General features: G+C 37.9%; 1 protein-coding gene across 9 annotated transcripts in view; it reads left to right on the forward strand.

Moving 5' to 3' along the window:
- Positions 1-16036, forward strand: part of KLHL13 (kelch like family member 13) — a 93279-nt gene that overhangs the window by 55766 nt on the left and 21477 nt on the right. For all 9 annotated transcript variants that reach the window (XM_072877068.1, XM_072877062.1, XM_072877070.1 and 6 more), the window contains 3 exons: positions 8752-8893; positions 12047-12179; positions 12433-12629. In XM_072877068.1, coding sequence (XP_072733169.1) covers positions 8752-8893; positions 12047-12179; positions 12433-12629 — 472 coding nt within the window. The remainder of the gene's footprint in view (positions 1-8751; positions 8894-12046; positions 12180-12432; positions 12630-16036) is intronic.

Raw genomic sequence — 16036 nt, forward strand, 5'->3', positions numbered from 1 at the left:
GTCCAGCCTAAACTGTGAAACCTCTGAGTGACTGTTGTATTTTACCTTTTAGAATGTCAAGGAAATAAAGTAGTTCTGCTTCTGTAGAAAAGCTACAAAGCATGTGTATTTGCTTTGCCTTTTCTGTTTTTAATAGTAGGAATCAATAGACTGACACCAACTTTGGCAAAAAGTCTTTAGAGAACTGTTTCTAATTTAACATCATTAAACAATCTGAGTCTGCAAATTTAAGCTACAAATGGCTCAATGAATGTAAACCCTTTGTCAAATAGATAAATGTGGATGTGATACTCAGGCTCCCAGAGAGACTAAATACTATTAGGAACAAAAGCTTTATAGCAATGACTGTGCCAAATATTGCTTTGTTTCTGTGGAAAACAAATTTGAATTAACCAGCGGGCTGTAATTATGCTGCAAACAGCTTGAGACCTCTGACAGTTCAGTTGTTTAAGAAGGAATTTCGAGGAGAATATTTTCTGTGTGCATATCCTTGGGATATCACACCGAAACAGTTGTTGCTCAGTCCTCTTCTGCTGACTTTGTGGGACCTAATTTTGGGCTAGCTTTGGTCACAGTGTGGCCTTACTTGGAAGTGATAGAAAAGGGTTTAAGTGATGTTGGGAAAATCCTTGTTTCTGTGTTGTCCTCTTTTCCACCCAGATCCGTTGGTGTTTGGAACAGTGATTGCGTCTTCAATCTGAGTGTTTCTAGTAGCTTTCTTCGTTTCTGTTGACATTGTGGGCCTGTGTGCTTGGGCAGAAGCTTTTTGTTAAGCTGGTGATTATGTGTTGAAGTCCAAAGAGACTTGACCGTATTTAAAAAAAAAAAAAAAAAAAGGTTAAAGGCTTGACTTTAATGCACTAGTCTCCAAAACTTTGCTTCTTGAATAGCTTAAGGTTACCTTGAGCCTGACTCTGGTTGGAACAAGGTTCAGTGTCTCTGTCCTTCAAGTCGGTTTGAGGATGTTGTTCCCCTCGTGGCCTTGCTAGCTTTGGTGATTGTCCTTGCAGAGCTGCTCAGGCTACATTGCTTCAGTACTTAATTTTCCCTTTAGACACCTTCTTAAGCTGGTCATTGCAATGAAGATCTCATGCTGTAACTGTGTCCAAACAGCAGTTAGAGACCTACCTGCCTCTGCTTGCTGCCCATTGGCATGTGTCTAGAAATGATCTTTGTCCTTCTCTGCTGATTTTGGGGCTTTGGAAGCTCTATGTCCTCCTCTCCTGATGCTCTTGGGCAGAGCCTTGTGAAAGTAAAATGCCACTTCTCACTGGTTTGCTGTGCTATATAGAGCCTGGTTTTCTGTTCTCCTGGTACAGAACACCCTTAGTTAAGAGGAAAGGTGGAAAATGGATACAGGAACATCTATTTGTTTTTTAATTTAAGAAACAGCTTGATTTTATGCCTTTCTCCTGGAGTGGAGATTTAGATGAGCTCAGCATCAAGTTGCTAAACAAATATTTAAATGTCTGCTGTTACTGCTGTCCTTCTAATCTATAAACAAGGTCAGGTGTGAAAAGTGAGATATGCAAATACAAATATCAGAGCATTGCCCAAGGTGAGCTTGGGCTGTAGCTGTAGCTACTTCTGAAAATCTTGCCCACAGTAGTTAAAATGCAGTGTTAATTCACTTGAGGTAAAGGTTTGCAGACTTCTGGTTGTGGTGGCCCCTTTCAAGTAAACAACATTAAAATAGAATTTTTAAGAAATGCAGTAACCTGGTAAATGCAAAGTGTTTCTAGTGACATTATCAGCCTCTAGTTAATCTATTAAAAATACAGCCTTTAAACTGCTCAGTAAAAACAGTGACATCTGAAGCTGATGGCATGGGACTAGCGATCATAATAAGAAAGGAAAAAAAAAAAAAGCCATGATTCGTACTCCTAATGCTTTGTGAGTATCACAGGTCATTTCAGTCCTACCTTCCAGCCTGGTCTTATGTTCATCCTACTTTCAGATCTTTAGCAGCAGCCTTTGTCAGTACCTGTGTATCCCCAAAGCAAGAACTGAAGTTTGCTGAACATGTTGGTTGGTCGGTCTGTTAAGCGAGGAGTTAACTTGCTCTGTCAAACTATCAGAAGAAAAATGACCTTTTGTTTTTGTTTTCTTTTCTAGCTGGAGTCATGTATCTATTTTAAAATGTAAACTTGCATTTTCTAGAGAAACTTTTGCTGTATTTTTGTAATAAGAAACCATTAACAAATTATAAAACTGGCTAGTTTTACTGGGTTACTGATACCACAAAGGAATTAAGTTGGAAACTCCTGTTAAAAAATAGTAATAAAAAGAAGAGATGGTATTTTAGGGGAGGATAAGTGTAAAAGTAACTTCTGTGACAGAATAAAGGATTTAATGAAATTGTATGGGTAGAAGATACAGAATGGAAGAAATGTGAAATACCATGATTGTGTAATTTGTTCATCTACATTATATTAATATTTGAATTTCTTAATAGAAGCATTATGAGACTTTCTTTTATACAATGCTGCCATATCAGTTATGCTTATTGAGCTCCTAGGTGGCCATGTAATTTGGGGAATTCCTGAATTCATTACTCACGAAGCTGGAACAGCTGTTCATAATGGGAAGACAGTAAGATAGTCAATACTTACATTATTTTTTTGGCAGACTAAGCATACTAAAATACTTTTTAGCAGATTATGCGTACAAAGTAAAGAATTACTCTATAATAGTAAATGAAAGTTTCATTGTATTTCACTGGCCTTTTCATTAATAGGTTCATTAGCAAAATACATGCATAGCTGCATGTATAGGATAGCCCTGTAATATACCAAATTTTTTTGATAGGTCATAAAATAGTAAAGATTTGTCTTGTAATAAGAGTACCTTAATATGAAATTGAAATCTGGTTCTTTGCTTGCTGATAAATACCAGAGTACTGGCACATGCCAGGAGTGATTGTTGATGATGCCATTTACCAGTGACCAGAACACTTGCAGTCATGGTTCATTGGACAGTAATTTGACAGGGAAAATAAGGTTATAATCCTTTCAAAAACAAGCTATTGAGCTTCACCAAATTAAGAATTCACTGTCTGGCCAATATGGCTTTGGCAAGCTTTTGCTGAGTTATGTAAAGACTGTGGGTTTTAAATAAATCAGAGAACATGCACTCTAAAATATCTGTAGCTGTAGGCTGATCTCCTTACTTTGTTTTCAAAGACTGCACTATGCTCTGACAATTTCAAACGCATCAATGGTTTACTGATGTAAATGAACAAATCCCCGATAATATTCATAGTTGCCTTGTCTTTGTTGCATCAGAATGAGTTTAATTTCTGAAGAAAACATCATAACAGAATATTGTTTTATTTCATTCCTGCCACTGAGTGCTGTACAAAATGGCAATGCCATATTTGAATATTTTAGTTGACAGTAAAACTTGTCTTGGTTTCCACAGGTCCCTGTTGTCATGGTTCACTTGGATGCCTCTGAACTGTTTTAACAGGTTAATATTTGCTAAGTGATGTAGAAAGCAATTTGGCTCTGTGAATCATGTTGTAACTCCAGCCAGTTCAAAAATATTCGTCAGTATTTGCTGGAAAGTTCCAGTACTTAAAGCATATTTTGAAGGAAGGTACGAATTGCAGTTATGCTAGAGGTGTGGACAGCTATGTTTGTCAGCAAGCCTCCAGCTAAGGATTGAGTGAATAAGGTTCAAGTTCTGGGCCCAACTACAGGATCTCATATTCTGTCCCTGGTCACAGGGTTAGTAGCTCTTCTGCTGTATACATATTTCTGTTTCAAACTTTAAAGTCAGTTCACAGTTTCCATAGTTCACTGTATTTAATCTAGACTGCATACAGAATTGGGAGCAGTAATGGACGGAAGTCCTGTAAACACTTTGGTCAGTCTGTGCGTTTTCAAATTGAGTATTTAGTATTCTTCTGAAATACTAAGCTCTCTAATGTTTGTGCCAGTCTCAATATTTACTCATGCCACTTCTCTATTATTTACTCATGCCACTTCTCTGTGCAGGTGCTAGCAATTAAACCTAGAAACTCATGAAGACCCATTGAGATGATTTTTCACCTTCCAGTGGTCTTTTCATTAGCAGAAGTCAGGTGTTCTGGTTACCCTGCTATATTTTGTCCTGCATTGTGACAAGATTTAGGGAATTATATACCTGATTAGTACTTAAAAGCCACTGAACTTGTATCTTTCAAATCAATGAATCAGTAAATAATACTACTGAATTTTTCCATTTGAACTTTATTTATTCTCCACTAGGGTGGTGCTTAGCTATGGTTTTTCTTTTGCCTGCACTGTGAACCCCCCCCCCCCCCCCCCAACACAAACCCAAAGAGGCAGTGTAGCTTCTTCACATTAGCTTGGCAAGACTCTTCAACTATTGTAGTATTTTTTTTTCATAGCTCAACATTTGGCTTATGGTCTTCTTTCTAGTTCTAAAGTAATTGCTAATTGCACAGATTCTCAAAGAGGGTGTTCAGGTACCTTTTAGTAGATGTAGATTAAAAATAATATCTTTAGAGAGAGAATAAATGAAAGCAAATCTAGTGGACAATCCTCTACAGAAAGATTATTGTATCAAAAGACTTTTACATCTTTTTTTAATGGTAAGAAGCAAAGCTATCTTCCTTCAAAATTGACAGAGTGTTGGGAAATTAAGATATATAATTAATATTCATATAATGCACACTCCATATGTCATTGCTACAAAAATACCAGTTGGAAGTACTTGGAGGATTAGCTTGGAGTCATGAGAAAAGCACGTGTGGTTACAGTAGCTAGGAAAAAACTATACTGTACTTGAAAGAATCAACATAAGGTTAGAAAGAAAATTCTGAGTGACAGCTTATTCTGTGATAGCACCTTATTAACCTCCGGTGCCTTTCTCTGAGCTGTGAGACACTGCTTCCCAGAGGTTGCAGAAAGAGTCAGGCAGCTCCTCTGCCTTGCTATTGCAATATTAATAGTCATTTCACATTAAACTCCACCATTGCCTTGTTCTTAAGACTGTAATGTTCACCCCCCTGCAGACCAAGTGTATGCACTGAAAGTGGTGTTAATATCCCCATTTAGAGCAACTTGTTGTGAAATATCACTGCATGTTATTGTAGTGTTAGCTGTCTCCTCCAACTTTTTTTTTAACCCTGGTTAAAAATGCTACTGCTGCACTTGTTTAATGATTTCTGTTGATCAGAACAATGAAATTAGTTAGAAAATGAATTGGCTTTCTTCTTTGGTAGTATGCTTAATTGTGATATACTGTACTTACAATAAAGTTAAAAATCAGTATGTTTACATTCATTAGTATCTAATTATTTATAGTGCTTAGCAGACCTATGTTAATGAATGTAAATAATGCCTTTGGTAAGTGTCCAAACAAGACAGATGTACTTACTGTGTTTTTGTTGGGAATTTGGTTGGATATAAAGCGTGTTACCCATCTGTTCTGGGTGTGAATGGCAGTTATTTCTGAATATTCTCTTTACGGCCCCCCAAACAGAAGTTATATTCTGAATAGTTAAAAATTTCTTTGCAGGGCAGTTTGAAATTATTCTCGTTGTATATGATATAGTGCTTGGGTTTTGTTGTTTCTTTGTGTATTGGTATCAACACGGTGTGTAAGAGCTGTTGCATTTTCACTTTGTCTTACAAAGACGGGTTTCTCTTGTTGTCTGGAGATAAATGTTGAAACTGGTACAAAGCCAAGGACAAACTCATAATTTCTGGTCGCTCCGGGAGTGCTCTTTTCCTCTCGGTGAATGTCACAAGGCTGGGATTCAGGGGATCAGTGTGCTGTTGCCAGGTCTTACTGCTGACTTGCATTGTAACTTCTCCTGAATGTCACTTTCTGCATGATGGGCGAGGTACTCTGCCTTCCTACACTGTTAAGCTGTAGGTAAAAAAGGTGGTGTAGTTAAAAAAAAACAACAACAAAAACCAACAAAACCACAATTTCTTTAATTTTTCATAGTTGTTTAGATATAAAGCAAAAACCAGTATAGGAATAATGTAATTTGGTTATCTTTAAATAAGTTTATTCTCGTGCAGTCATACGCAGCCAAGTTAATGTTTGAGACTAGAACTGTAACATTTATATTCTGGTGGATTTTTATAGTGTGGAAGTTTGCAATTTTTAATGTTTAATTTGCATACGCAAGTTCCTGTACATACGTAACAGCAAATGTGGAAGAGCAATAGTGAAAATCTCTTCTGCAGAAGAGCAGTAAGTTGTGAGCTGCTGAGCTTATATGTGTGATATAGGGATTAGACAAATGTGTTAAAAATCAGGTAGGGGAAGTAACTGCGTATAGCCACACCTGGCGTGTCCAATGCATACTTTTAAGTATTGCAAGTATTTTGAAATATTGTATCCTCTCTGGCTGCGCAGTTGTAACAAAGCATCACATGCTGTAGAGGACCTCTTAGGACAAAGCTTGGGAAGTTGTATGTGATGTGGCCTGTTCAGAAAAATGCTTCCATTATCACTGCCATTCTTGGAATAAACAAGTCATAGTCAAGGTCTTTGCCTTCAGTTGTAAAACTTACGAAATATGCTGGCTGTTGGGAAATAAAGTAGCATGGTATATGTGGCAAACATGGTAAAAAGTCCACTCCAGACAGCTAAGAAGGTTGGTTTACTTGTATGTTTCTTTTCCTAATGATTTTAACTATGTACATCTTCTGTTTTCTTCTGAGTTTAGAAAAAGTCTTTTAAAAGCCCCTTCATATAACGGCTATCTGATCTGACATTTCAGTAAGGTCTTTCAAGAGCAAATACAGTCAGATTCATGCTAGTTGAATCTACGGTTCCTTCCCACCCACACTTACAAGTCTCCCCATGTTAATTTATATTTCTTTTTAGAAAGACATGTACAAATGTAGAGACTGGGTGTCCTTTGAAATTGTTAGACTCTTTCCTTGATGTGATTGTATTAAAAATAAAACAAAAAAAATGAAAAATCACTCCACCCCCCCAACCCAAAACACCCTAGAACAAAGTGAACAAAAATATTTTGGGTCATGAGCTAACAACTGCTTTGCTGCTGTGTTACATCATTGTATGCATTTGTTGGATGCTAAAGATAGTTTGGAGAGCACTTTCTAAGGTACACCCTGTAAAACTTCATTTAAATTACACTCTGGATTTGTTTTATAAAATAAAGATAATTCTGTTTCAAAAATGACTCAATTCTTACATGCTGCAGTACATCCGCATTTATTAATTTTTTCAGATGTCCGAGGATTGGGTTGCTACATTAGAAGTCAAAGCTATTTAGATGTACCCTTGTTCCTACAATCTGTTATGTCTGTGTGCATAAAATCTCACTGTTTCAAACCCATGTACGCTGTTGAATGGTGAATTTGTTTTGAATATGTTTTCATAGCTGACCTTATGTACTCATGGGTTTGAACAAGGCGCATCAGTGCTATCAGGGTAATGTGTGAGTTTCAGAAACTGCTCTACATATCCATGTACCCAAAGAAGGTGAGGGTAAATATTTTTTTTAAAAAGAAACAAAACTTTTTTGGGGAAAAAATTATGAAAATTATTTTTCATCTGCAAATTCCAAATTTGTCCTTACGTAGTGATTGCAGTCAAAATTGGGGGGGGGGGGGGGGTAGGGTGGGTGTGCTGTTTAAGCACATTCTTGTCACTTAAAGTAATTTCTGAAACTAGCTTGGAGGCCAATGTTTTAACCTGCACGTTTAAAATTTGGAAAACTTTTTGTATCTGAGATTTGCAGCAATTATGTCAAACTGCTATGAATCTCTTTTGAAACATGGAGTCTTTATTAATAATGAAGATGCTCTCATCTGTGGATTAACAGTTTATGTTTGCTAATTAATATTGTGCATATATGCATTATACCGCTATGCATGCTAATAGGTAGTACATTAGATCACGGAAATTACAGGAACTAGTTATTGTTAATATTTCTGGAGATGAAATTTATTTACATTTTATAATAATTACAGGTTAGGGTAGTTAGTCTCATATGCATATCTCTTTATGTAAACCTAATTTACATCTCAAGATTAAAATGGAAGGCTAATAATAGTGCAGTAATTCTTTAACAGTTCTACCTAAAATTAGCCCTTCCTATCTAGATTTGGACAGTAATTGCTTGGAATCAAAACCATAAGTATGGACTTCACACTAACAAATCTTAAATTAAAATGATGAAGTGGTTGCCTGTGCTAGCAAAATACTGTATGTCATGTCCTAAAGGAGTTCTAGTTGTGTGTTTCTAAAGGTAGCTTGAAACTCCACTATGTATATTTTCCATTATTATGTTCATACTTGAGCAGAATACTGCAAGCCATAAGAATGAAATGACTGCCCTTAATATTACACTGTGAGTTTCAATCTTTTTTTAGCTTTCCTTGGCAATCTGGTAAGATACTTGATTTTGAAAACTGGATGAAACCCCTAGAAGCATCCTACAATACTGGAAACACACATAGAAATAAAATAGTATGCGAGTGTCTTTATCAGGGACGGTGGGGCTGGAAGGAAAAGGAAAAATTTATTAGCAGAAAATTAAGTTTTTGAAGTTATGCTGTTTTAGAGACTGTTAATGCTTTGCTTTCTTAGATTAGCTGAAGGGGACCACTAAGGACTGATCCTATCACCTGCTGGTTTTTCACCTATAGCCCCTATGCTGTTATGGTTCATCCCAGAAGACTGTGGTTTTAATACACAAGAGCACTGAATGAAAATGAGTTTGGTCTTAAGGTTTCTTTGTTCTAATCTTCTTAGATCTCTGGTGGAAGAGGAGGATCCTCATATGAAAGTGTCTCTTGGTAGCAGCGATATGGGCATCTCTGCCCATCTACAGTCTTCTAAGACAGGGACCACAAGATTTTTCACCAGCAATACTCACAGTTCTGTGGTATTACAGGTAATTAAATATTCTTGTGTCAGTATTGATCTGTACTGAGAATTTTGGCTGCTCTAAACAATGCCTCCACTCAATAGACTTTATCAGACTAATAATTCCTAAAAAGCCTCAAAAAAATGTATGTTAGTGTGCTGTACTGACAATGCCCACAAGCGAGCATGGCTTGTAACTTCTTTTTCTGCGAGTTAAAGGTTCGACTTTTAGCAACAGCTTGGAAAAAAAACCCTGGCCTTTTCCTTGGGTTATATCCCTGTCCGCTCTGAATTTTGAAGAGGTAATATTGTTTAAACTATGAAGTTACAGCTGTATCAAAGAAGTTCACTTGAATATAATCATGTAATTATGTTAGGCAAACACTTGTACCATCTCCTGTGTGAAAGCTGCCTTAGGCATGTGAATGAGGAGAGCTCCATGCTCCTTCATGTCCCTAAGATGCAGAGCCCTGCCAGGTTTGGTGTAATGCCCTGTGCTGGGTCTGACTATATGGCATTACCATATGGTAGAACGGATAAAAATGTTATCTAACAGATAAAAATGTTATCCTCTCTGAAGCTTTAAGAATTTAAAAGTAAAGTAATTTTATGTTCTCGTTTCTGCTGGAGCTTTTACATGCCATACAGAGTCAAGCTTACAGCTTGCATAGCTCTTGCTACTTTCCAATGCAGTCTTTATCAGGACTGCAGATGACTTCTGTATGGCATGACTCCTTGGCGAACTGCCACTTATTTTTTTGATTTGCTGCTGTGGTGGGTTGACCCTGGCTGGATGCCAGGTGCCCACCAAAGCTGCTCTATCACTCCCCCTCCTAAGCTGGACAAGGGAGAGAAAATATAATAAAAGGCTTGTGGGTTGAGATAAGGACAAGGAGATCACTCAGCAGTTACTGCCATGGGCAAAGCAGACTGGACTTGGGGAAATCAGTTTAATTTATTACCAATCAAAATCAGAGTACGATAATGAGAAATAAAAACTAAACCTTAAAACACCATCCCCCTACCCCTCCCTTCTTCCAGGACTCTACTTCACTCCTGATTTTCTCTACCTCCTCCCCTCGCAGCAGTGCATGGGGACGGGGAATGGAGGTTGCGGCCAGTTCATCACACGTTGTCTCTCCCGCTCCTTCCTCCTCAGGGGGACGACTCCTCACACTCTTCACCTGCTCCAGTGTGGGGTCCCTCCCATGGGAGACAGTCCTTCGCAAACTTGTCCAATGTGGGTCCTTCCCACAGGCTGCAGTCCTTTGTGAACTGCTCCAGCGTGGGTCCCTTCCACAAGGCGCAGTCCTTCAGGAACAGACTGCTCCAGCGTGGGTCCCCCGTGGGGTCACAAGTCCTGCCAGCAAACCTGCTCCAGCATGGGCTCCTCTCTCCATGGGTCCACAGGTCCTGCCAGGAACCTGCTCCAGCATGGGCTCTCCACAGGGTCACAGCCTCCTTCAGGCACATCCGCCTGCTCTGGTGTGGAGTCCTCCAGGGGCTGCAGGTGGATATCTGCTCCACCGTTAGACCTCCATGGGCTGCAGGGGCACAGCCTGCCTCACCATGGTCTTCACCACGGGCTGCAGGGGAATCTCTGCTCTGGTGCCTGGAGCACCTCCTCCCCCTCCTTCTTCACTGACCTTGGTGTCTGCAGAGTTGTTCCTCTCACATGTTCTCACTCCTCTTTTCCTCTGCAGTTGCACAGGGTTTTTTTCTCCCCCTTCTTAAATACGTTATCCCAGAGGGACTACCACTGTCCTGATGGGCTTGGCCTTGGCCAGCAGCGGGTCCGTCTTGGAGCTGGCTGGCACTGGCTCTGTCGAACATAGGGGAAGCTTCTAGCAGCTTCTCACAGAAGCCACCCCTGTAGCCCCCCTGCTACCAAAACCTTGCCACACAAACCCAATACAGATGCCTAAATAGATGGCTTAAGTTTGGGGACAAAAATTTGACTGTATTTTTTTATTCGGAGAAGCTAGTGATTCTTTTGTTTTAGTTTCTAAGGCTTGAGCGTCTGCGCATAGCTGTCCCTTGTTTGAACGCTAGGCAAAGTGTTCAGAGCTTATTTCCTCCTCATTCAATTTTTTTTCTTCAAAATTTGAGCGAATGGAGAACTGGTAGTTGTAAAGCCTTGTTTTTAGGAAGTACAGGCAAGTCATTTGAGTAATTGAAATACATTAGTTTTATATAATCCTGTGCTTGGCTTCTGATTTATTGGAGCTAATACTCATCTTTTCATTTGCATTCTGTTCTTTTCTGTGCGACAAATTTGAATGTTCATTTCTACTTACCTTTGCAGTTTTAAAAATACAGCCTTGCTTTAAGATATCTTAAATTTTAAACCAAGCGGGCTGATGCCAGGACTTCTCTAAGTGTTACATCTATAAAGACAATTTTTACGTTCTTGTTAGTACTAGAAAAATATCAGACATGCATGGTTGAAGGAAATGGTTTTATGTTTGAGCTTCTGTTCTGCAGTGTGTGAAGGAGGTGAGTATTCCACTCATCCTCCAGTATCCCCAACCAGGCATATCTTTAGAGGATAATCTTACTCTAGGATGCTGTTGTAGTTGACTTTCTTTTTTGTCATATTTAGCCATTATAAGTAATTGAGAAAAGATCAGATATATAATGTGAGCTTATTTTGGAGTTTTTGCCATGTAAACTTCGGTAATAAATTTGATAATCATAGAACCAGGTGACAGCTTTCCTTTTAGGCCCCAGTATTTTGTGGCCTCTTAGCTTGCAACGCACTTAAACTGGTGTGGAACAGAAATATATCTAGAATGCACATGTGTCCAGAAAGGGTAGGTCCAAAAAAGATATCAGTCCCTACCCGAAACAATTGCTGGAGTGCAAGCTTACAAAACAAACTCCTTCTTGTAAATAACTTAATTAGCGGAATAAAGCTACTTTCTAAGGCCCAGTGTACTTTGCATTCTTCAGCCATTTCTGGAAAATAATAATTATTCTGCTTGTTTTCCAATGAATAATTATCATTGAATATATTAGAGATAATGGTTGTAAGATGACAAATTATTTCTTAATGACTCTTTGGAACTACAGTACATACTTACTACTTACTTTTATGTACATATTTACATAAGGAAAACGAAAGAGGCTCCTACTCTCCTCCCAGATCAAATGGATGCTTTGCATTATGCTCTTCTTGCAGGGTTTTGACCAACTGCGAGTGGAAGGTTTGCTTTGTGATGTGACGCTTGTTCCTGGAGATGGTGACGAAGTGTTTCCTGTTCACAGAGCAATGATGGCTTCTGCAAGTGATTACTTCAAGGCTATGTTCACAGGTGGTGTTTTTGTTAAAGTGATGCATACTGCTGTCTCCAAATTACCATCGTTTGGACACTCAAACACATGTTCAGTGTTGTGTGTGAATCAGCCCGGGACTGCAAACAGCTCTATGTAGTTGTACTCTCTCTACTGTTGCATATGGGTTTTTAAATTAAACTTTAAAGTCATATTTTAGTTTCATGTAAGTTTATGAAATTATTTCAACCGAATCAAAATGGTGATATAAACATACCTACATGTCTTTTTCAGGAGGAATGAAGGAACAGGATTTAATGTGCATTAAGCTTCATGGTGTGAACAAAATAGGCCTAAAGAAGATCATTGATTTCATTTATACTGCAAAACTTTCCCTTAACATGGACAACCTTCAGGACACTCTGGAAGCTGCCAGTTTTTTGCAGATTTTACCTGTTTTGGACTTCTGTAAAGTGTTTCTTATTTCTGGGGTAAGACTTACTACTTGTTTCACATTTACAATGATTAAGGCCTCGGTATGCTTTTTTTATAAGAAAAATGACTATGTAAGTCAAAGTTAAGTCTAAAACTTTCCATTATTTGTAATTTGGATTCATAGAGAACAAGTTTGCTTTGTAGTTTTCTTGAAAGTCTCTTTTCTTCTGAGTATTATATACAGTGTGGATTTGATATAAACGTTATACCACATTAAAATTCTTCTAATTCCTAAGCATATTGCAGTGATGATAGCAGTGATGATAATCGTAGTTCCCAGATTTCTTAGTTCATGCCCTCACATTCAATATCCTTCCATAAGAAACCTACTTGGTGAGTTAAACTGAAAAAAATAATAGAAGAGTGAGCTGCTGTTGCTGTCTGGGAACCTTTCTTGAAACCTTTTTGTTTTGAGGAATGAAGCCCGCAATTGTGACCATTACAGAAACCATTACATCTTCTTTGTAAATGAGTGAACTTGGTCACAGGCCTTTAGAATAATTTATCCTCTAAAGGGATTACTAATAGGGATGTTACAGAAATGTTGGTTATATGAGAAAACTAGCTACAAGGACTTTATGTTGATTGCCATATTTTGCTAGAACTAAAAATGTCCTTGAATGTCTACTGGGGAAATATTTTTTCACAATTACCAAAATAAGTGCTTTTGTAAGCAGGGGACAGCTCCCAAAGTAGCAACCCTCTCCTACTAATAATGGTTAGTTAAAAGAATATGTACACAGCTTGTAGCACAGTTGCTTTTGTGTAATTAGAACAAATAAAAAGTTTGCCCTGCAAAGCAGTACACTGTAGTTCCAGTGCAATGCAGTCTATTTATGATTTAAAGTTGCTCTGCTGATTTTTTTATTACAGAGATTAAAATCTTGGGTCCTAAACTCACTCTGGGGGGGGAGGGGAAACTTTGATAACAACCTTTTTTCCTCCTCCTTCCCTTCCTCTTTCAGAGTTGGTGTCCTGTTTTGTTTTGAGGCTGTGCTTTGGAGAAGAATGCCATGCTCCCTTCAAGTTGAATGTCAAACAGTTTTGCAGTTTTCTCTGTATTAAAAAACAAACTTCTGTTCTTGCAAAAGCAAGAGAGCTGTTAAGCATTCAGCTTGTTAAGTGGTAACCGGCTTCTCCTCTTGTAAGCTTTTTCCTGGATTCTGTCTTCATGGGTGGGAAAAGGCATATAAGGAAAGAGATGTGACATGAAAACACTCCCCTCATTTATCTGGCTCCAACCTCTTGTTAAAAGCATTGGGTTTATACTCCTCTGTTTAATCTTGTTGTTTATTAAGCATAGCTCACATATACATGTTGGGCTGTTTTTCAGAGGTTTTATTTTTTTGAATATCCTTTACTTAAATCTCGGATATCAGAGTTTCCAGGGTCTCACTGCATGACTGCACTCATTCTAGCGTTATGGTCAACTTACTGCATGCATTTTGTATGCTTCAGTTATGTTCACTTTATTTCTATAGTTAAAACAGCGCAGTCTCAGAATATGGGTGCAGTTATCTGTTTTCTGACTTAAACACAGTACATAAGCAATGCCAATATATGATGCTTTAATACCTTTCCTAGTTCTTGCCCTGCTGTCTTGTATTAATATAACTCTGTGTCCTGCCAATGATAAGGAACACCTCTTTGTTGGGGCTGCAGAATGAGAGAGCTGTCAGAGCTGTGTTATCAAAGCAGTTCTGCCTAGAGAGACACTTTGGCATTATTTCTAATTTTTCCTGGAGGTTTTCTGATGTTAATTGCTTATGTACCTTACTAGAAGTCTCGCCTTACCTGTAACAGGGAAACTGGTGTGTTCTACATGAATTATAATATTATTTGGAATTCAACTTTCTGATAGTCTGTAGTGAGAAATAAAGAAGCAGGTATTCCCATTGCTCCTCAGAGTACAGGCTCAGAAATGTGACCTCCCTAATGAAGACATGTACTGGGATTTATGCAAACAAGAAGACTCCAAGCTGCTAATAACAGCAATCTGTTTCATAAGGAAAGTGTTAGAGGCATTTAGGCTCTATAACGCTACTGTTTTGCTTTTAATTTTGGCATATTTTGTAATTGGCCAGTTCTCTGAGAATGTTGTGATAATGTTTCATTAATCTTAATACTCTTAAATCCTACACCACCTGTTTTATGTTGCTCAGGTTTTTTTTTTTTTTTACCTTTCAAAATGATGCAGTCTGCCTCTCCAGGGTTGACGTTGCTATAAATGCCAACTTGGAGTAAGGTCTTGGTGTTCTTTTGAATCAGGGATTTGGAGCAGCCTCCCTTTGATGGGAGGTGAGCCCCAGGGACACCAAGTTGCCCTTTCCCCGTGCTGGGTAGGGCAGCTGCTCGTTTATTTTGCTTTCTTAGGGAAAGAGCTTCTTTCATCTTAAATTGTGTTGTTTGGAAGAATTTATTTCATTGTTTGAAATGCTTGTTTTCTGAAGGTTCCTTCACTTACAATGTTGACTCAGTCACTGTTTTGATTCAAGTAAGAAATGTCTTGTTTGATACCACGTTTTGAGAGGGGTGAGGCTCAGCATCAGGAAGACTTTATTAATTCTCTTAATTGTATTGATTTTCTTTTCTTAAATATTTTCCTTCATATTGATGTGTAAGGGGACATCATCTCATTCATTGTGTAACTATAGAGAAAGTACAAAACTAAATTTGTGCTGTTATTTTCTCAGCATCCTTGTATAAAGAATTTTTGAATGAACTTTCTTTGGAATTTGTTTGAACAGGAACAAGACTTAGTGAGCAAACTTGGTGTTTTTTGCTGTTTTAGTTACCATATCTTAGTTTTACAGAGATTATACTAGTTTCGCTCCATTCTTGAAGTAGCATTTCTGTAATTTAAATGAGTTCTGAGCAAGTCTTGAGCTTATTTCTACTGAAATTAGCTGAGAGCAGCATCTGAGAGCTGATGTAACCATTGCCAAATACTTAATTGTCTTTAAATTGTCTAGAGAGTCCATTATTAAAGAGATTATAGAAGTCAGTTTATATAAAGCATAATGTAACTGTGTTACTTCATAAGAGGGTATTGGAAATATTTACAATGAAAAACATAAGCTTAAGGTAACAGCTTAATTTGTATAAAAAAAACAGTGAGACCTTTAGAGAATGGTGTATGTTGTAGCTGACTTGTAAATGTTGTTTTATTTGTTCTGCATTTATACCCCTCCTATCAAGTAGCCCATTGCTTTGATAGTATTTACTCTGCAGTCAAACAGACTCCCAGAGAAACACTGGAATACTTGCTAAGATGTTTTCAGTCTTACTTTTAGTATTGGTTTTGAATATTTATAGCTATATGATATACTAGGACTACTCCCAGGTTCACATCTAAGTGAGCCATAATGTAATTAAAATTAATAAAAACGCTATGGAAATGTTT

Source organism: Ciconia boyciana, chromosome 12 (assembly GCF_034638445.1).
Source record: "Ciconia boyciana chromosome 12, ASM3463844v1, whole genome shotgun sequence".
NCBI lineage: Eukaryota > Metazoa > Chordata > Aves > Ciconiiformes > Ciconiidae > Ciconia > Ciconia boyciana.